Source organism: Leucoraja erinacea, unplaced genomic scaffold, assembly GCF_028641065.1.
Source record: "Leucoraja erinacea ecotype New England unplaced genomic scaffold, Leri_hhj_1 Leri_292S, whole genome shotgun sequence".
NCBI lineage: Eukaryota > Metazoa > Chordata > Chondrichthyes > Rajiformes > Rajidae > Leucoraja > Leucoraja erinaceus.
Genome location: NW_026576193.1, coordinates 27,823 through 48,797, shown reverse-complemented (window position 1 = coordinate 48,797; position 20,975 = coordinate 27,823). Strand labels below are relative to the sequence as shown.

Below are 20,975 nucleotides of genomic sequence, written 5' to 3'. Positions count from 1 at the left end.
GAGACTGGTCCTTCTGCAGTTGTACAGGGTCCTGGTGAGACCACATCTGGAGTATTGTGTGCAGTTTTTGATCTCCTAATTTGAGGTAGGACATCCTTGCTATTGAGGCAATGCAGCGTAGGAGCACAAGATTAATCCCTGGGATGGCGGGACTGTCATATGAGGAAAGATGTGAAAGACTGGGGTTCTATTCATTGGAATTTAGCAGGATGAGAGGATATCTTATAGAAACATATACAATTATAAAAGGACTGGACAAGCTAGATGCAGGAAAAATGTTCTCAATATTGGGGGAGTCCAGAACCAGGGGCCACAGTCTAAGAATAAAAGGGAGGCCATTTAAAACAGAGATGAGAAAAAACATTTTTACCCAGAGTTGTGAATTTGGGGACTTCTCTGCCACATTAGAGGCCAATTCACTGGATACATTAAAGGAGAGTTAGATAGAGCTCTAGGGCTAGCGGAATCAAGGGATATGGGGAGAAGGCAAGCACTGGTTACTGATTGTGGATGATCAGCCTTGATCACAATGAGTGCTCAAAGGGCCCAATGGCCTCCTCCTGCTATTTTCTGCCAGCTTGTTCCAGTCAGAAGGACAAGGGCACAAGTTCCCTTCCACGACTCATCCACACCCTGCTATTCCTCCATCATGGAATTCCAAACAAGTATTAGCTCCTTCCTCTCCACAGATTCTGACTGACCTGCTGAATAACTCCAGCACTTTCTACATTTATTTCAGATTTTCAGCTGCTGCTCCTGAACAAACCTTCTTGTTGCCGAAGGTGAGAGTGACTGGTTCCAGGAGGTGGCTCCTGCCTGTGTTCGTTACTGCAGCACTAACAATGTCTGAGTTCAGCCCCAGCTTGCTTTCATTCTCGCAGCCTTCCATAAGGTTCGGTTCCATAAGAGAGCCCAGATGTTTGTACCAGATAAGGACAACGGCAGCAACATCTGTACAAAGGAAATGTTAAACATTGAGCGCTTACCCTCATCGCCATGGCAACGTGCAGACATCAAGTGTGATTCAGGAGCAGAGACACAAAGATTAATTTCCTGGTCAATGTGTAGAGACCATCCCTGTTGGTTCATGGTGGTGGTGGCACTATCGTAAACTATGCAGCCCTGTTGAAGGTGCTTCCACAGTGTTTGATCAAATTGATTGAAAGATACCGCATGGAAACAGGTCCTTTGGCCCATCAAGTCCTCGCCAACCATCGATCACACTAGGTTCACACTAGGTCTATGTTATCCCACTTACACATCCATTGACTACACACTGGGGACAATTTACAGTCCAATGAACCTACAAACCAGCACTTCTTTGGGATGTGGGAGGAAACTAGAGCACCCGGAGAAAACCTATGTGGAGAACTTGCAAACTCCACACAGACAAGATCAAACCCATGTCTCTGGCGTTGTGAGGCTGTTGTTCTACCAGCTGCACCACTCTACTACCCACATGCCTGCTGCTGAGAAGAAGTTCTCAGACTTAGACCCGGTGATGAAGCTTTGCTTAATTCACTGAAGGTTATTCCCAAGTCAGGAGGGGGTGTAATTTAGAGAGGGGCAAAAGTTGTCATGTTCCCATGTGCTTGAAACTCTTGTGCTTCTTGGTGGTAAAAGCCATGGGTTTGGAGCAGCCTGGGCGAGTAACTAATGAATGAAACTCAAATCACTGGGCACCAATAGTGGAGAAAGTAAGTGTTCAGTGTGATAGGTGGGGTACTAATCAAGGGGATTGCTTCATTGTGGATGGTGTCAAACTCTTGACAGATGTTGGCCATGTATTTGCCCACATTCCTGACTTGTCCCTTGTAGATGGTGGAAAGGTTTTGTGGTGTCCAGAGCTGATACAGGTGTCAGGAGATGTCCAGCCAGGTGGTTTGACTGGAGACAGTCATTACCAGCCATTTGTGGTGTGAATGTCATGTGACATTGAATGTTTTCTACACCTTGCTGCCTGCAGCCAGGGGCCGCTTCATTAGCTGTGGAGTTGTCACAGGAATGGGACATTGTGCATCCATCAACAAACATTCCAACCTCTGATCTCCTGATGGAAGCAGCTGAGATGGTTGTGCCGAGGATACTGCCCTGAGCAACTCCTGCAGTAATGCCCCTGGGGCGGGATTATTGACCTCCAATGACCACAGCTGCCTTTCCACGAGTGAGATCTGACTCCATCCATTGGAATGTTTTCCCTTTGATGCACACTGGCCTGGTTTACCAGATGCTGCTTAATGCCACACTCCATCAAATACTGCGTTGCTATCAGGGGCATTCGCTATAGATGTCTTTGCTCCATCCTTGGGTTTGTGAATCCCAGAGTTGGAATCAGCTAGTGAGTGATTGATGAAAGCACCTTCTATGTCTCCTCCCATCACTTTGATGATGATCGTGCACCAAGAAGCTGTATTCATTTGTCCTGCCTTTTGTGACAGGACATCACCTGGGCAATTCACCCCACTGGTAGGATAGATACCAATGCTAGACTTACACTGGGTCAGTTTGACTACAGGCACAGCTTGTTTTAGAGAGCAGCTCTTTAATACAGCAGCAAGGATGTTATCTGATCACCCAACCTTTACTCTGTCCAATGCTTACAGCCATTTCTTTATCAGCTCGAGTGAACTGAACTGGCTGAAGACCAACTTCTGAGATACTGGAGATCTCAGGAGGAACTCAGATGCATCAGTCACTTGTTACTTCTAACTGGGTCTGGTGTAAAGCTTCAGCGTTGCCTTCAGCACACAATTCATGAGCATCATTCATGACTAGGTGTGGTAGGGATGTTGATCTCCAGAAAGATCCTCTATGAGTCGACGTGGCCCTGTCTCCTGCATGGTTTAACTTTGCAGTTTCATTAGTCTGGCATCTCATTCCTGGGTACATCAGGTGCAGATGCCCTGCCTGGGCCAACGTCGACTCCCTGGTTGGAGAGAATTAATCGAGTGAGGGTGTATGGGCCATATGCTTACAGATGGTGCTGGTGAATGTGTATGCCATTGAAGCCCCACCATGCCTCATGATGCACAACTTGGAGCTGCCAGATAGGCCCTGACTCTCTACTATATAGAAATTAGAAATGCTTCAGAAAATGTAGTTTAGTTTAAATTAGTTTAGTGATACAGAGTGTAAACGGGCCCTATGGCCAACCGGGTTCACTCTGACCCATCATCACCGATACTCTAGTTCTATCCTACATACTAGGGACAATTTACAGAAGCCAATTAACCTACAAACCTACATGTCTGTAGAATGTAGGAGGAAAGCAGCATACCCGGAGAAAACACATTCAGTCATAGGGAGAACGTACAAAATCCGTACAAACAGCACCCATAGTCAAGATTGAACCCGGGTCTCAGGCACTGCAAGGCAACCACTCTATCGCTGTGCCACTGTGCTGGGCAGTTGATCTCCACAAGGACAGTGTTGGTCACTTGTACCAATGCTATTGTGGACAGGTAGATAAGGTGGAGAACAAGGTTGATCCCTCACATTGATCCGTTCACTATTCACAGAGACACAATCTAGCAGCAACATCCCTCTGGACCTGACCAGTCACAGCCTTCGTTAGATAGGAACTTCTGAGGCTGATGACCTACCGCTTGAAGAAATTTCTTCTCATTCTTGCTCTGACTGGATGATCTCCGATTTTGAAAATAATGCTAATTCATCGCACTGTGGTGCATCTGGTAGAGTTGCTGCCTCACAGCGCCAAAGACTCGGGTTCGATCCTGATCCCGGGTGCTGTCTGTGTGGAGTTTGTCCGTTCTCCCTGTGACTGTGTGAGTTTCCTATGGGTGCTCCTGCTATTTCCAATATTGCAAAGATATGCAAGTTTGTAGGTTTATAGGTTGTAGTTTACTACTGAGGGTGGTGGTGGTGGAAGCAGATACAAAGATGGCATTTAAGAGACTTTTGCATAGGCACATGGATATGCAGGGAATGGCGGGATGTGAATTATGTGCAAACAGATAAGTGTCTTGGCATCATGTTCAGTGCAGACATTGTGGGCCAAAGGGTCTCTCTTGTGTTGTATTATTGAATGTTCCATGTTAATCAGTCTTCATACATTGCCCCTGTAGGTAGTGGATGCAAAAGTAGGATAGCATAAAACTAATGTGAATGGATGACCAATGGTTAGTGTGAACTTTGGATATTTGAGATTGGATTGGATTTGATTTCTGTCAACAGGAAGGGCAAACATTGAATAGTTACTTGTAGGGAAACACTGTTGTAGAAATAGGACTAACCAATCCAAGCTCTCAACATCAAACCAAGTAACAGAGCATGGGGATTTATGTGTTTATGGGGATTAACTGCAGATGCTGGTTTAAATTGAAGGTAGATACAAAATGCTGGAGTAACTCAATGGGACAGGCAGCATCACTGGAGAGAAGGAATGGGTGACATTTCGGGTCGAGACCCTTCTTCAGACTGCTGTCTGGGGAGGGGGCGGGACAAAGATAGAATGTAGTCGGAAACAGTAAGACTAGTGGGAGAACTGGGAAGGGGAGGGGATAGAGAGGGAAAGCTAGGGCTATCTGAAGTTAGAGAAGTCAATGTTCATAACGCTGGGGTGTAAGCTACCCAAGCAAAATAAGAGGTGATGTTCCTCCAATTTGCGCTGGGTCTCATTCTGACAATGAAGGAGGCCCAGGACAGGAAGGTCAGATTGGGAATGGGAGGGGGAGTTGAAGTGCTGAGCCACTGGGAGATCAGGTATGTTTAGATGGACTGAGCGGATGTGTTCAGCGAAACACCTGATCGCCGAGCCTGCGTTTGGTCTCACTGATATAGAGAAGTTGACATCTGGAACAGCGGATAAAGTGTATGAGGTTGGAGGAGGTGCAAGTGAACCTCTGCCTCACCAGGAAAGACTGTTTGGGTCATTGGATGGAGGCGAGGGGGAAGGTAAAGGGACAGGTGTTGCATCTCCTTCAGTTGCAGGGGAAAGTTTCTCAGGAGAGGGTGGTTTGAGTGGAAAGGGATCAGTTGACCAGGGAGTTTCGGAGGGAACAGTCTCTGCGGAAAGCAGAAAGGGGTGGAGATGGGAAGATGTGGCCAGTAATGGGATCCAGTTGGAGGTGGCGAAAATGTTGGAGGATTTATGTGTTTAGTAAAGACAACTTCTGATGGTTTGGCCCTATCCCCGAACTCTCTCTGCTACATTGATGACTACATCGGTACTACCTCCTGCACCCATGCAGAACTCACTGACTACATTAACTTTACTACTAAGTTCCATCGTGTTCTCAAATTTACTTGGACCATCTATGACATCTCCCCACCATTTCCTGATCTCACCGATTCCATCGTAGGAGATAAACTATCAACAGACATTTATTGTGAACCCACTGACTCTCACAGCTATCTTGACTACACTTTTCTCACCCTGCTTCCTGTAGAGACTCTATCTCCTACTCCCAATTCAGATTTCACTTGGGCATCTTACACCCCAGCAGTATGAATATTGACTTCTCTAACTTCAAGTAACCTTTGCCTTCCTTCTCTCTCCATCCTTCCCCCCTTCCCAGTTTTCCGACCAGTCTTACTGTCCTTGTTTATATTTTATCTCTGTTTGCTTTGTTGTTAACTTCTCCTAGCTAACAATGGTTCTTGATCTTCATCACCTTTGTCTCTTTTTCACATTTTACATTTCCTTATCTCTATCTCCCTCACCCCTGATTGTCTCGACCTGAAATATCACCCATTGCTTCTATCCAGAGATGCTGCCTGTTACTCCAGCATTTTGTGTCTATCTTCGGTTGAAACCGTCATTTGCAGTTCCTTCCTATAACATCCAGATTGTCTCCCATCTGATCTATTCCTACATTAACCATTTCAGTGTCATATGGTACGGACACAAGCCATTTGGCCCGTCTTGTCCATACTGACCAAGAAGCCTGATCTAAGGTAGTCCCATTTGCGAACAACTGGTCCATATCCGTAACATTTTCTATCCAGGTATCTCTCTAAGTCTCCATTAAATGTTGTTATTCTACTTGCCTCAAGTACCTTCCCTGGCAGCTCATTCCATGTACTCACCACTCCCCTTTGTGAAAAGGATGCTCCGCAGGTTCCAATAAAATCATTCCCTTCTCACCTTAAACCCATGTCCTCTAGGTAGAAAGACCCTGGGTAAAGGGGCTTGTTTTGAAATCTCCTAAACCTGTCTTACACATTACAAAAGATGCTCCATAATATCAGGATATGATTGAGGTATAATGAGGCATTTATATTGTGCACTCTCCTTCCCATTATCTGGAAGTTTCCCCCATGTATTAGCAGTAAAGAATTAGGCATTCGCCTGTCTAACAAAGGAAACTACATCAAAAGTAATACTTTAGCTTACAATGAGATGGCAAAAAGCCATGAATAGGGTTGACGCTGTACTTGGACTTACCAAAATTCTCTTTCCCTGCCACGCTCTTCCAGCCAATGTTCAGGCTGTTATTGCCAGTGGATAACTTTAATCTGTTATCGTTTGGGATTGTGCTGTTCCGGATTGCTTGCATGGAGATTTCTTTGAAAATGGATGAGAAAAGTCAACAGCAGCATTAAAAACAGGGAATCAAATGTCACACAGCTTCAGTAACTTGTCAAATCTTTGTGTAGAAAATAACGTAATATTTCCAATGGTTCTCAATCCTATCTCTCTCCAGAAACCCAATGAGTTGCTCACAATACCCTGTACACAGAGATTGGCAACGTCTTTTTCTAATTACGAGTGGAGCATGGTCTTTAAAAGAAGAAACGTCACCCATTCCTTCTCTCCAGAGTGACTCCAGCTTTTTGTGTCTATTTACTTTAAACCATAAAGGTCTTTCTTTAAAGCTTTCACAAAAAATACATGAATAATCCAGCAGATAGACACAAATAGCTGGAGTAACTCAGGCAGCATCTCTGAACCACCGGGTGGCGCCAGCAATGGCTGCCTCGCCACCAGTCTGTCTTGTCTCTTCCTTCTTTGTTGTTTTCTTTGTATGTGTTAAATGTATGTTTTAGTGTTCTTTAGCTTAGCTGATGTGGGGGGTGGGGGCAGTGATGGGGGAACCTTTTTTAATCTCTTATCTGGACGGAGATGCAATTTTTACACGTATTATATCTCTGTCCGCACTGCGGCCTAACATCGAGGAGCTGGTGACCTCTGCTGGAGACCGACTTTGGAAGCTCCAACCACGAGAGCCTGCAGGACTTGACATCGTGGAGCTCGCGACCCCTGTCGGGGATCGACTTTGGAGCTCAAACCGCAGGAGCCCGCGGACATTAACATCGTGGAGCTCACGGTCCCTGGTTAGAGAGCGACTTCGGGAGCTCCAAACCGCAGGAGCTTCGACCGCTCCGATGTGGGAGCTACGATCGCCCCGACGAGGGAGCTTCGATTGCCCTGACAGTGCAAAAAGACCTGAAGGCAAGACTGAGACAGGGCAAGGATGACTACAGGAAGAAGCTGGAGCTGAAACCTCAGCAGAACAACATGAGGGATGTGTGTAGCAGTATGAAGAGCATTACAGACCACAAGAAGACCAGTGGCTTGGGGAGGAAAAGCAATTAGGACTGGGCCAATGAGCTAAACCTGTTTTTTTTAAATAGATTTGATGGTGGGGCATCACAGCGGGTGGTGGAGCTTACTCTTGTGTTAGCGCGAACAAGGGATCAATTGAGGTTACTCGCACTGACATATGGAGTAAGCTCCATCGCCCGCTTGCCTGTTATCCATCGCCCGCTGACCCGCTCTTGAGCTGGATGAGCCCCGGCCGACCCCCTCCTTCTCAACCCCCCTGCCCTCCCCGCAACTTTACCCCTGGACAGACTACCCACACATTGTGAAAGGAACCCCCCCAAGCAGCGCAGTCCTTTTACAGTCACTTCCCACTTAACAGCCGCTTCCCATCAGCTGCTAGCAATGAGGGATAGACTTGGCTATATCTCAGTACAGCAACATCGTTCTTGATGTTGCTGTACTGAGGGATAACAAAGTATATCCTTCTTGGCTAACAACCTAACCTTTGGTCTCCAAGATGCAGGTACATTTTCTAGCAATGTTACAAAATTTTGAGATTTAAAAAATCAAGTCTGCAATTTTATCTAACTCTGAAATTGAAGATAGACAAAAGCTGGAGTAGCTCAGCAAGACAGGCAGCACAGCAACTCTGGAGAGAAGACCCTTCTTCAGACTGAACTGAACTCTCGTCGGTGAGAGTACTTGTGATTGTCTGAAGAAGGGTCTCGACCAGAACCGCAACCCTCTCCCCAGAGCCCCTGCCCGTCCCGCTGAGCCACCACAGACAGGGAGTTGAAGGTAGACACAGGGGGGTCCACCTTCAACTTCAGAGCCAAACAAAAAACACAGAGTGCTGGAAGAACTCAGCGGGCAAGGCAGCACGCGCGGAGGGAACATATCACTTATCAGGAGTCGCCACGGGCCAGGATTCTCTCCCCCCCCCCAACAAAAAGGAACCGCAGAAAGGAACCGCAACTGCAACCATCACCACAAAACATCTAAGAAGGAACTGTAGATGCTGGAAAATCGAAGACGTTGGAGAAACTCAGTGGGTGTGAAGCCCTGTCCCACTGTGCGAGTTCACCCAAGAGCTCTCCCGAGTTTATTAAAAAAATCAAAACTCGTGGTAAAAACGTAGAATGAACGTAGCGGGTACGTCGGAGCTCGGGATGTTTCTATAGACAATAAACAATAGGTTCAGGAGCAGGCCATTTGGCCCTTTGAGCCAGCACCGCCATTCAATGTGATCATGGCTGATCATCCACAATCAGTACCCCGTTCTGCCTTCTCCCCATATTCCCTGACTCAGCTATTTTTAAGAGCCCTATCTTGCTCTCTCTTGAAAGCATCCAGAGAACTTGCCTCCACCAGAGGCAGAGAATTCCACATACATAGAAACATAGAAAATAGGTGCAGGAGTTGGCCATTCGGCCCTTCGAGCCTGCACCACCATTCAATATGATCATGGCTGATCATCCAACTCAGTATCCTGTACCTAACTTCTCTCCATACCTCCTGATGCCTTTAGCCACAAGGGCCACATCTAACTCCCTCTTAAATATAGCCAATGAACTGGCGTCAACTACCTTCTGTGACAGAGAATTCCAGAGATTCATCACTCTCTGTGAGAAAAAGTGTTTCCTCATCTCCGTTCTAAGTGGCTTACCCCTTATTCTTAAATTATGGCCCCTGGTTCTGGACTCCCCCAACATCGGGAACATGGTTCCTGCCTCTAGCGTGTCCACGCCCTTATATGTTTCAATGAGCTTCCCTCTCATCCTCCTAAACTCCAGAGTGTACAAGCCCAGCTGCTCCATTCTCTCAGCATATGACAGTCCCGCCATCCCAGGAATTAACCTTGTAAACCTACGCTACACTCCCTCAATAACAAGAATGTCCTTCCTCAAATTAGGGGACCAAAACTGCACATAATACTCCAGGTGCGGTCTCACTAGAACCCTGTACAACTGCAGAAGGACCTCTTTGCTCCTATATTCGATTCCTCTTGTTATAAAGGCAACATGCCATTTCTTAGCACTAACGGCAGGTACTTGGGAAACATGGTAACTCGTGAAGATTTTGCAACATTGAAAAATGTCCACATGTAAAATATACTCTGGATGTAAAAATTTGATACTTTTAACACGTAGTCATATCGTAATAGCTCATGAGTTTACCGTAGTAGGACCTGTGTCCTATATCACTATTGTATGTTCATGATAGAAATAAGAATACCTTTGAATTGGAGTTTTATGTAATCCTCCCATAATTTCTGAGTTCCATTTCACAATATCTATCAGACATATAGAATGTTGCAAGGTAATATCTTGCCCAAACTCCATTGTATCTTTCTATCTCAATAAATATCACAAAATATGCCATTGTTTCAGCCACATTATGACAAAATGTAGAATGTAGGTTATTTGTTATCAGTAATCCCATCCCAGATACAATAGTACTTAAAGAACATTTGTTTTACTAATTTACGAGCATGTACCATAGGTTGATCCATATCCAACAAAATGTTGTGATAATTGCATAAAATGTATTATTGTCTAAGAAATTTGGTGTGAAATGATAATCCATCTCAGTACTCACTTAGGCAAGTCCCAAGCTATAGATACTTTCCCCCCATCCCCAATCCCCCTCGCCCGATCTTCATTGAACCCACCATTTGACTAATCTTTTACTCAGCAGCTGTAACGTCTCCTTCCTATCAAAATCTCTGTGTAGCATCTCTGTCCCTCTACCAATTCCCACTTTGAAAGAAAATACAACAAAATACGACAAACAATTTGCAGCAGGATCGCTATATAAATGCAAATATATGGTATTTTATCCTAGCATCTCCCCCCCACGTCCCTCCCTTACCACCACACAAGAAGCGTAACTTGAAGCGTTTACATTTGGAGAAGTTCGATACGGACCAGTAATGAAAATTAATAGCTATGAATCGATTAACAGCGAGCTACGAGGTGAGATTGAAACACCTGTCAGAGGGCTACGAAACAATCCTGAGTTGACGGCGTATTGTTTTAAGTGAGCATTTTGCAGCGACCTCACCTTATATTCTGGTAAAATATTCTTTCCACGGAAATCTCCTGTTTCACTTTGAAATTATATTCATTTATAACCGTTTGTAGCATCAGTAACCACCTTAATGTTTGTGCGTTTACTACCGGGTATGCTTGAAACTATTTATTGTGAGGTACTGTATCTTTAAAAAAAAACTATATCAACCAGGTGTGAAAATTCCACTGCATCGAACGATGATTGAAAATGCGTGGGAATCAACTAATCCTGCTGCGAAATGTTTAAGTCGAAAACTGTATTTTATTTCAAAGTGAGAATTTGAAGATAGGGACAGAGATGCTACACGGAGATTTTAAGTTCTTGGGTGAACTCGCACAGTGCGACAGGGCTTGAGGCAGCATCTATGGAGTGAAGGAAATAGCCGGGTCTGAAGAAGGGTTTCGACCCGAAACGTTGCATATTTCCTTCGCTCCATAGATGCTGCCTCATCCGCTAAGTTTCTCCAGTATTTTTGTATACCGCAAAACGTCAATTATCCCGGGAATGCTGAGAGAGTTAGAGAGAGAGGTGGGGAACGGGAGAGAGAGCGCACGGGAGAGAGAGGGAGGGAGAGAGCGAAAGACAGAGAGACACAACGTGGGTCGGCAGTTAAATTGGATGACTAACCTGCTGCAGACCAAGAAGAAGTTCTCACTCATGATGGTGAGTTTTAAGAAATTCTCAATGTGCCATTAATGCATCAATCTACATTCCTCAGTAAAATGTAATTATGTTTTGAAGAAGTCTTAATGACGCCGCGTGAATTGTATTCAAAGGAACGCAGCGTCATTAATACTTCTTCTAAAACACAATTACACATTTACTGAGGAATGCAGATCGATGCATTGATGACGCATTGGATAACAACTTGTTAACTACTGGCTGTTAACGCAACTGGCTGTTAACGCAAGTGCTACGGTCGTTAACACATCGTTTGTGTCTGATAGCCATACAGCGCTTGCATTCCATGTACAAAACCATGTAAGTTTTGTAAACAAAACGTATGGCGAATTTGAGTTTCCACATGAAATACAGAAAATTAACGCGGGGCCCTCCTTGGGAGCGGGGCCCAAGTTGGAAAAATCGGTCCAATCGGCCTAGGGCCGGCCCGGCGTGTCTTATCCATGTACCTGACTGTTTCTTAAACAATGGGATCATCCCAGCCTCAACTACCTCCTCTAGCAGCTTGTTACAAACACCCATCATACTGTGTAAAAGAGTTACCCCTCGGATTCCTATTAAATCTTTTCCCATTCACCTTGAACCTATCTCCTCTAGTACTCGATTCCCCTACTCTGGGCAAGAGACTCTGTGCATCAGCCCAATCTATTCCTCTCATGATTTTGTACACCTCTACAAGATCCCCCTCATCCTCCTACGCTCCTTGGAATAGAGAGCCAGCCTACTCAACCTCTCCCTATAGCTCACACCCTCTAGTCCTGGCAACATCCTCGTAAATCTTTTCAGAACCGTTTCAAGCTTGACAATATTTCCCTGTAACATGGTGCCCAGAACTGAACACAATATTCTAAATGGGGTCTCACCAATGTCTGATATGGCTGCAACATGACCTCCCAACTTCTATGTTCAATATTCTGAATGATGGCCAAAGAGCCAAAAGTCTTTTTGACTACCTGCGACTCGACCTTCAAGGCACCATGTACCTGTACTCCTTGATCCCTCTGCTCTACAACACCACCCACAGACTACTATTTACTGTGTAGGTCCTGCCCTTGTTTGACCTCCCAAAATGCAACACCTCACACTCCTCTGTATTAAATTCCATCAACCATTCCTCCGCACACCTGGCCAATCGATCCAGATCCTGCGGCAATCTTTCACAACCATCTTCACTATCTGCAAAACCACTCACTTTGATATAATTAACAAACTTGCTAATCTTGCCCTGTATGTTCTCACACAAATAATTGATGTAGATGACAAACAGTAATGGGCCCTGCACCGAACCCTGAGGCACACCACTAGTCACAGCCCTCCAGTCCAAGAAGCAACCTTCTACTATCAACCTCTGCTTCCTTACATGGAGCCAATTTGCTATCCATTCAGCTATCTCTCATTGGATCCCATGGGATCTGACCTTCCAGAGCAGCCCACCATGCGGAACCTTGTCGAATGCCTCACTGAAATCCATGTAGGCAACATGTTTAAGAAGGAACTGCAGATGCTGGAAAATCGAAGGTAGACAAAAATGCTGGAGAAACTCAGCGGGTGAGAGCATCTATGGAGCAAATGAAATAGGCAACGTTTCGTGTCGAAACCCTTCTTCAGACTGAAACGTTGCCTATTTCATTTGCTCCGTAGATGCTGCCTCACCCGCTGAGTTTCTCCAGCATTTTTTTCTACCTTCCATGTACCCAACTTCTACTTCCTCCACACTTTCTTTGTGGCACCTGACCATCAAGGCTGAGCTGATGAGAAAAGAGCTTAGCAGACTGCTCTAGCAAAGCCACGGGTCCTGATGGTGTCAGCCCTTGGATACTCAAGGCGTGAGCCAGCCAGTGGTGCGGAGTACTCCAGCATATCTTCAACCTGAGCCTTGAGAAGGTTCCTGTGATGTAGAAGACATCCTGCCTGGTTCCTGCACCAAAGAGGACACAACCCAGATCCTCCAATGGCTACAGACTGGTGGCACTGACTTCACACATCATGAAGTCCCTGCAGAGGCTGGTGCTCATTCACCTGTGACCCCTGGTTACACCTTACCTGGACCCCCTGCAGTTCGCTTCCCAAACAAAGATGGGGGTTGAGGACACCATCATCCACCTGCTCCATCGTTTCTATGCTCACCTGGATAGGCCAGAAAGCAATGTGAGAGTCATGTTTTTTGACATCTCCAGTGCTTTTAACACCATCCAGCCTACACTGCTAGGGAGCAAAGTGATGAGGATGCCGGTGGATGCTCCATTGGTGTCCTGGATCACCAACTAACTGACTGGCCGACCACATTGTGACAGGCTATAGAACTGTGTCTCGGACATGGTAGTGAGCAACACAGGGGCCCCACAAGGGATGGTCCTCCCCCTTCCTGCTCACCATGTACACCTCGGATATAACCCGGACTTCTGCCAACCTGCAGAAGTGTTTGTCTGTCTCTGCAATTGTGGGCTGCATCCGTGAGGCGATGGAAGCTGAATACAGAGGTGAATACAGAGGTGTAGTCAATGACTGTTGAATGGTGTGGGCTGGTGTGTTCATGCGGACACGGACACGGACACAGACAGACACACGGACGGCAATAGGATCAACAAACTCATCAGGAAGGCTGGCTCCATCCTGGAGGTGGAGTTGGATTTATGGGAGGGGAGGATGCTCCTCAAACTGTGGAGCGTCCTGGACAATACAGCTCACCTCCTCCATGACACACTGGCCAACCTGAGTAGCACCTTCAGCAACAGACTGGTTCCACCAAGATGCAGCACAGAACGCCACAGGAGATCCTTGTTCCCTGTGGTTGTCAAACTGTACAACTCCTCCCCCTTCTGTCGTGGGGAAGACCGAGACTGACTCCCCTCCCTCCTCCCCAATCTTTGCAAATCCCTAATTCTTTCCACTCATCACTTTAATTTCATGTTTCATGTATTTTGCGTTTTTATGACTATTGGCAGATCAATTTCGCACCTGGGATAAAAAAAGTTCTATTGTATCATATCGGACCAGCACTTTTTGTAATTGTCTCTGTTCGTGGGCCTTTGAGTTGCAGAACCAGGCGGTGATGCTATCAGTCAACATTGACGTGTTACCCATGAGAAAGATCATTGGTTCCAGCAGTACACCAGTTTCCTCCTTCACTGCCAAACCTAAACAGTTTCAATGGTTGCTGGTACCAACTGTGTACCTTAAACCAATCGCTAACACAGAACTTTATTCAACACCCCTAGCATAACAAGATTGTTACATTACCCAAGTTATTGGAAGAGAACTCTGCCTTTTGTTGATGATGTAAATTCCGGGCAGCAGCAATTGCATAATTTTCCATGACTTCCATGAAATTGGAAACCAACTTGAAGAATTCTGTTGAACTTGTGTTGCAAAACTTTAACAAACTCGTCGTGGAAACCTTAGCAAATGAATCAATATCCTGTTGGGATAGAGACAGTGCCTTTATCACAACTTGATCAACCTTTAAGCACCTGTGAACATGCACTCTATCCATTCCTCTACACCGCTCTATATCCTTCAATTTATTGATTCTCTTACTCATTTGCAATCATCTCCCTCCTTCCATCCAATGTACAAGCATAGAAATGTTGTTAGGCTTGGTACGCCGAAGGACCTGTTTCCACGCTGTATCTCTAAAGTCTAAAAAACAGGCACTATGGCCCAATTTGTTCATGCTGACCAAGTTGCCCCATCGAAGCTAGTCCCATTAATGTACATTTGACCCATGTCCCTCTGAAACTTTCCAGTCTGTGTACCTATCCAAATGTATTTTAAATGTTGTTATTACGCCTCGCTGAATTATTTCCTCTCGCAGCTCGTTCCATATCTGTACCACCCTCTATATGAAAATGTTGCCCCTCAGGTTCCATCTTTTCTGTCTCAACATGTTCTCTATTTCTTAATTCCTCTGCCCTGGGGAAAAAGAACTGTGCATTCACCCTATCTATAACCCTGATGATTTTATACACCTCTGTAAGATTACCCCTTATTCTCCCACACTCCCTGCCTGCCCAATCTCCCCCTATAGCTCACACCCTCAATTTCCAGCAACATTTGCAGAAACCACTCCCTCCGCAAACCTTGGTTCCATCATCCCGTCCCACCTAAACCGCACCATCCTCATGTACATTCCCCTGCAACGGCAAGAGATGTACCGCTTGGCCTATACCACCTCATTCACCACCATACAAGGACTCCAACTGTACTTTCGGGTGAGATGCATCTCCTCTAATCTCATCGACTGCATTCAACATTACATTACTGGTGTCCAGTGAGACCAGGTGTAGTCAAAGGGATCATTTCACTGAACACTTGCACTCGGTCTACCAAGACTGACTGGATCTCCCAGCTGTTAACCATTTTATCTCCCCTTCCTATTCTCGTATCAACCTTTCTGTCCTGGGCCTCCTGCATTGTCGGAATAAGGCCACACTCAAACTGGAGGAACAAAGCCTCATATTCTGCTTGGGTAGTTTGCAAGTCAACAGTATGAACATTGAATTCTCCAATCCATAGCAACAACCCAGTTGATTTTTTCTTCCTCCCCCTTTTCCAGTGAGCACCGTTGAAAAACATGAGCTTACCGCAAAAGATGAACTGTTCGGGCGAAGATGTATCAAATCTGTGAAGAGAACAGAAAATAGTTGATAAAAAATACAAAATGCTGGAATAACTCAACATGTCAGGCACTATCCCTGGAGAATTTAGACTGGAGGCATTTCGGGTTGGGACCCTTCTTTGGACTGATTGTATGGGGGGGGGACCAAAAATGCTGGTAGAAAGGAGGGACAGGACAAAGTGTGATTGGTGATGGGTGAGCACAGGCAAAGGGGTTTTGATAGGCAAATGGTTGGACAAATGAGGGGGCTGGGAAGAAATAGGTACATGGCCAGGTGGGACAGAGGAATCCCCTCCCCTTTCACCCCCAGACAACCGTCTTTCTTCCTCCCTCTGCTGACCTGAGCCACAACTCGCCGTGCACTTATTACTCACCTTCCCCTCCCCCGACATTTCTTCCTCCAGATTCCTAAATCACAACTCTTTAATCCTTTTGTCTCACACCCTGTGTGTTTTCATCTCTGGCCTTTGTCCACCCATCTGCCTATCAACTCTCCATCGCTTGTGCTTACCTATAACCTGCAGTGCTTTGTCCTGCCCCTCCTCTCTTCCACTTTTCATCTCCCTACCTTACAAACAGTCTGAAGAAGGGTCCCGACCAGAAATGTCACCTTTGCATATTCTGCAGGGATGCTGCCTGACCCTCTGAGTTACTCCTGAATTTTGTATTTATTTTTTGTAAACCAGCATCTGCAGTGCTTTGTTTCAACAAGAAAACAGCTGCAGCAGCTGTCAGGAGGATATGTTGTTACAAAGGACCCTCCACCATCACCATCTACTTACTGAAGGATACTAGTATTGTGAGCAATTTTGGGCAGCGAGTGTGTAAGAAAGAACTGCAGATGCTGGTTTAATCGAAGGTAGACATAAAATACTGGAGTAATTCAGCTGGTGAGGCAGCATCTCTGGAGAGAAGGAATGGGCGATGTTTCAGGTCGAGACCCTTTTTCAGACTGTTGTCAAGGGAGGGGGCGGGACAAAGATAGAATGTCAAAGAACAAGCTGCCAGAGTAGGTAATTGAGGTACATCCTAAAACATTTAAAATGCATTTGGACAAGTACGGGATAGGAAAGGTTTACAAGGACATGGGCCAAACACGGGCAGATGGCCCTAGTCTAGATGGGGCATTTTGATCAGCATAGTAAAGTTGGGCCGAAGGGCTTCTTTTAATGCTGTAATACTCACACATCCCAAAAATATGAGGATTGGTAGGTTAATTGGCAAATGTAAATTCCTCCGATTAGGTCTATAGATTTGCAAAGTAGCACAGAATAGGAACAGGCCCTTTACACAAACTCATGCATAAGAAGGGAGGGAGAGAGAAAATGGGGAATTACAGACCAGTTAGTCTAACGTTGGTAGTGGGGAAACTGCTAGAATCAGTTATTAAAGATGGGATAGCAGCACATTTGGAAAGTGGTGAAATCATTGGACAAAGTCAGCATGGATTTATGAAAGGTAAATCATGTCTGACGAATCTTATAGAATTTTTCGAGGATGTAACTAGTAGAGTGGATAAGGGAGAACCAGTAGATGTGTTATATCTGGACTTTCAGAAGGCTTTCGACAAGGTCCCACATAAGAGATTACTATACAAACTTAAAGCACACGGTATTCAAGGTTCAGTATTGATGTGGATAGAGAACTGGCTGGCAGACAGGAAGCAAAGAGTAGGAGTAAACGGGTCCTTTTCACAATGGCAGGCAGTGACTAGTGGGGTACCGCAAGGCTCAGTGCTGGGACCTCAGCTATTTACGATATATATTAATGATTTGGACGAGGGAATTGAATGCAACATCTCCAAGTTTGCGGATGACACATAGCTGGGGGGCAGTGTTAGCTGTGAGGAGGATGCTAGGAGGCTGCAAGATGACTTGGATAGGTTGGGTGAGTTGGAAAATGCATGGCAGATGCAGTATAATGTGGATAAATGTTAGGTTATCCACTTTGGTGGCAAAAACAGGAAAGTAGACTATTAACTGAATGGTGGCCGATTAGGAAAGGGGGAGATGCAACGAGACCTGGGTATCATGGTACACCAGTCATTAAAAGTAGGCATGCAGGTGCAGCAGGCAGTGAAGAAGGCGAATGGTATGTTAGCATTCATAGCAAAAGGATTTGAGCATAGGAGCAGGGAGGTTCCACACGTGGAGTATTGCGTACAGTTTTGGTCTCCTAATCTGAGGAAAGACATTCTTGCCATAGAGGGGGTACAGAGAAGGTTCACCAGACTGATTCCTGGGATGTCAGGACTTTCATATGAAGAAAGACTGGTTAGACTCGGCTTGTACTCGCTAGAATTTAGAAGATTGAGGGGGGATCTTATAGAAACTTACAAAATTCTTAAGGGGTTGGACAGGCTAGATGCAGGAAGATTGTTCCCGATGTTGGGGAAGTCCAGAACACAGGGTCACAGTTTCAGGATAAGGGGGAAGTCTGTTAGGACCGAGATGAGAATTTTTTTTTCACACAGAGAGTGGTGAATCTGTGGAATTCTCTGCCACAGAAGGTAGTTGAGGCCAGATCATTGGCTATATTTAAGAGGGAGTTAGATGTGGCACTTGTTGCTAAAGGGATCAGGGAGTATGGAGAGAAGGCAGATACAGGATACTGAGTTGGATGATCAGCCATGACCATATTGACTGGCGGTGTAAGCTCAAAGGGCCGAATGGCCTACTCCTGCACCTACTCCTCATGTTTCTATGTTTCTAACATGAGGAAAAACCCAGTCATCTAAGCTTTTGAATTGGAATCATCTTATAGGTAAAAGGTGGGGGAATGTAATTGATATATGGCAGCAATGTAAGGAGAGGTGGGAAGCTCCAAGTTGAATCAGGAGTTAAAATTGGCATGTAGTAAAGGTAATGCTATGAAGATTTTACTTCGGAGTCACGTGAGTGACTACGTGGAGAAGGCCGTCAACCCGTATGCGCGTCATTACGTCTGGCGCATTGCGCAATGGCTGACTGGCAGGTGCGCTGCTCCTGCCAGCGGTAAGTTTAAACCTACAGGTAAGTTTAAAATTTAATTTCTAGGTTTTGTGTTTTGTGTTGCAGGAAGCTCCTTGCAGAGCTTGCCTGCTGGATTCGGGGCGAAGTCGGACGGGCCGCGGGGAAACCGGTTATGGACCGTGGGGAATCCCGGTCCGGACCGCGGAAGCGGGTAGCCGGAAGCTGTCGGGTTTGTTTCCCTAGTTGCTGACAAGGAGGTCAGCGACACCCAGGAGGGGACTGCGAGTGGTGGTTTTCCCAAGAAAGGGGGTAGACCAAGCAAAGTTGATCTCGCTACCCCAGTCGCTGGCAAGGAGGTCAGCGACACTCCCGGGGGGAGGGGGGACAAGACCAAGGGGAAGTTGGTCTCACTACCCCAGTCGCTGACAAGGGGGTCAGCGACACCCGGGGGGGGGGGGGGGGGGGGGGAAGTGCGAGCGGTGCTTTCCTAAGTAAGGGGGCTGGACCAAGGGAAGTTGCTCACTACCCTGGTCACAGACAATGGGGTCATCAGCTCCCAGACCACTATGATTCCCCCAGAAAAAGGGGTAAGACCAGCAGTCAGCCGGTCTCGCCACCCGAGTCACTGACAGTGCGGTTAGCGGCTCCCAGACCGCAATGGATACCCAGGGACGGGGTCAAACCACAGGGAAGTCGGTTAGGCCTTGGGACTCAGGGGAGTCAGGCCAGGAGGGTTTCCCCTCCTTCTATGGGTAGTGTCTGCGGATGCCTTAACACATGGAGCATCTGATGGAGGGGTGCTTCAGAATGATATACTACAAAGGAGGGATTATGGAGAACCCGCAGGCAGCAGCACCTGTTTCAGGGCTGCACAATGTCTCCCTCTCTGAGGAGGGGAGCATTCAGGGTCAGTTTCAGTCTGACTCGGGGGGGGGGGGAAATAACCTGATATAGGTCCGAAGGAGGGGCCATGACAGCGCAGGTATCCTCAGGGGCCTGCGGTAGCACCTGTTCTCAGGGTTGCCTACGAATGGTCAGTGTGTAACTGACTTCAAATTCAAAGTATGTCCATGGAACATACTGCAGCACATGCATATGGCTCCAAGGAAATACTCGCAAATGATAGGGTTACTGCCGTGGGCAGAAAACCCAGAAGGGGTCAGAGTTCCCCTCATGCCACAAGTGCCGGCAGTGAACAGCACTATCAGGGGTGACATTGGAAGAAATGAAACCAGCCGCCGAATCTCCTCTTCAGGTAAGACCTATCCAACAGGTATACCTGGATGAGGAAGCAAAAGCTGGCGGCAGCTTGAAAGCTGCGCAGAGGCCTTTCAGGCCAAGGTCCAAGCCGGGCTCAGAAAAAATGGAATCCACATACACTACCATTTTCCTACTCTCCAATCAAGACGGGAATAGAACCCACGTCAGGGGCCGTTGGGCTTACCATAGACCACCGGTAACCATGGAGGTAGGTGGGTCTGGTTTCTTCAGAAATATGAGGTAGTGGATCATTTACAAGTTGGTAATATTTACAATTGTTTTCGTACAAATGATAATGATAGCAGGAGACTGGGTTATTATTGCACAGTATAAGGGTACCAAGCTTGGCTTGGAATTGGGGCCAGGGTTGGCTTGCGAGGCAGGCTCAGTATTACGGCCGGAATACCCTTTCAAGGCAGGCTCAGTATTATGGCCAGAGAGGCTCAGTATTATGGCCAGGATCACCTTTCGAGACAGGCTTGGGTATCTGGCCAGAGTTGTCATTTAAGGCAGGCACGGAATTATGGCAGACGAGGCCTGTTCATTGTGAAGGATGGAGGAAGTCGGTTCATAATTGATTTAACTCGTATTTGCAACATAGATTTTCAGTATATGGAACTTCGTTACTGTCTAACAAACGGATTTCTTTAGGACACATCGATTTCAAAGATGCATACTATACAGGTCCCATTCACAGGGAACCCAAGTCATCTACTAAATTACTAAATCAGTGCTGGGACTGCTCAGAGCTCAAAAACACGTGTTATGGCTTATCTGGATGATATTCTAAATCTGTGTTTTGCTAAAATCTACTGTTTTCAGCCGCAACTATATTTGAGAGATTGAGGTTCCTCATCCTTCCAGTTAAAATTAAGTTGATACCAAC

The 20,975-nt window shown here is 46.2% G+C and overlaps 1 protein-coding gene across 1 annotated transcript in view; it reads right to left on the bottom strand.

Annotated features, from left to right (window-relative positions):
- Positions 1–20,975, bottom strand: part of LOC129693429 (adhesion G protein-coupled receptor E1-like) — a 93,205-nt gene that overhangs the window by 45,620 nt on the left and 26,610 nt on the right. Inside the window, exons 5-8 of the mRNA XM_055630256.1 lie at positions 15,844–15,881; positions 14,501–14,678; positions 6,407–6,526; positions 767–951 (exon numbers count right to left, since the gene is read on the bottom strand). Of these exons, the coding sequence (XP_055486231.1) occupies positions 767–951; positions 6,407–6,526; positions 14,501–14,678; positions 15,844–15,881 (521 nt within the window). The remainder of the gene's footprint in view (positions 1–766; positions 952–6,406; positions 6,527–14,500; positions 14,679–15,843; positions 15,882–20,975) is intronic.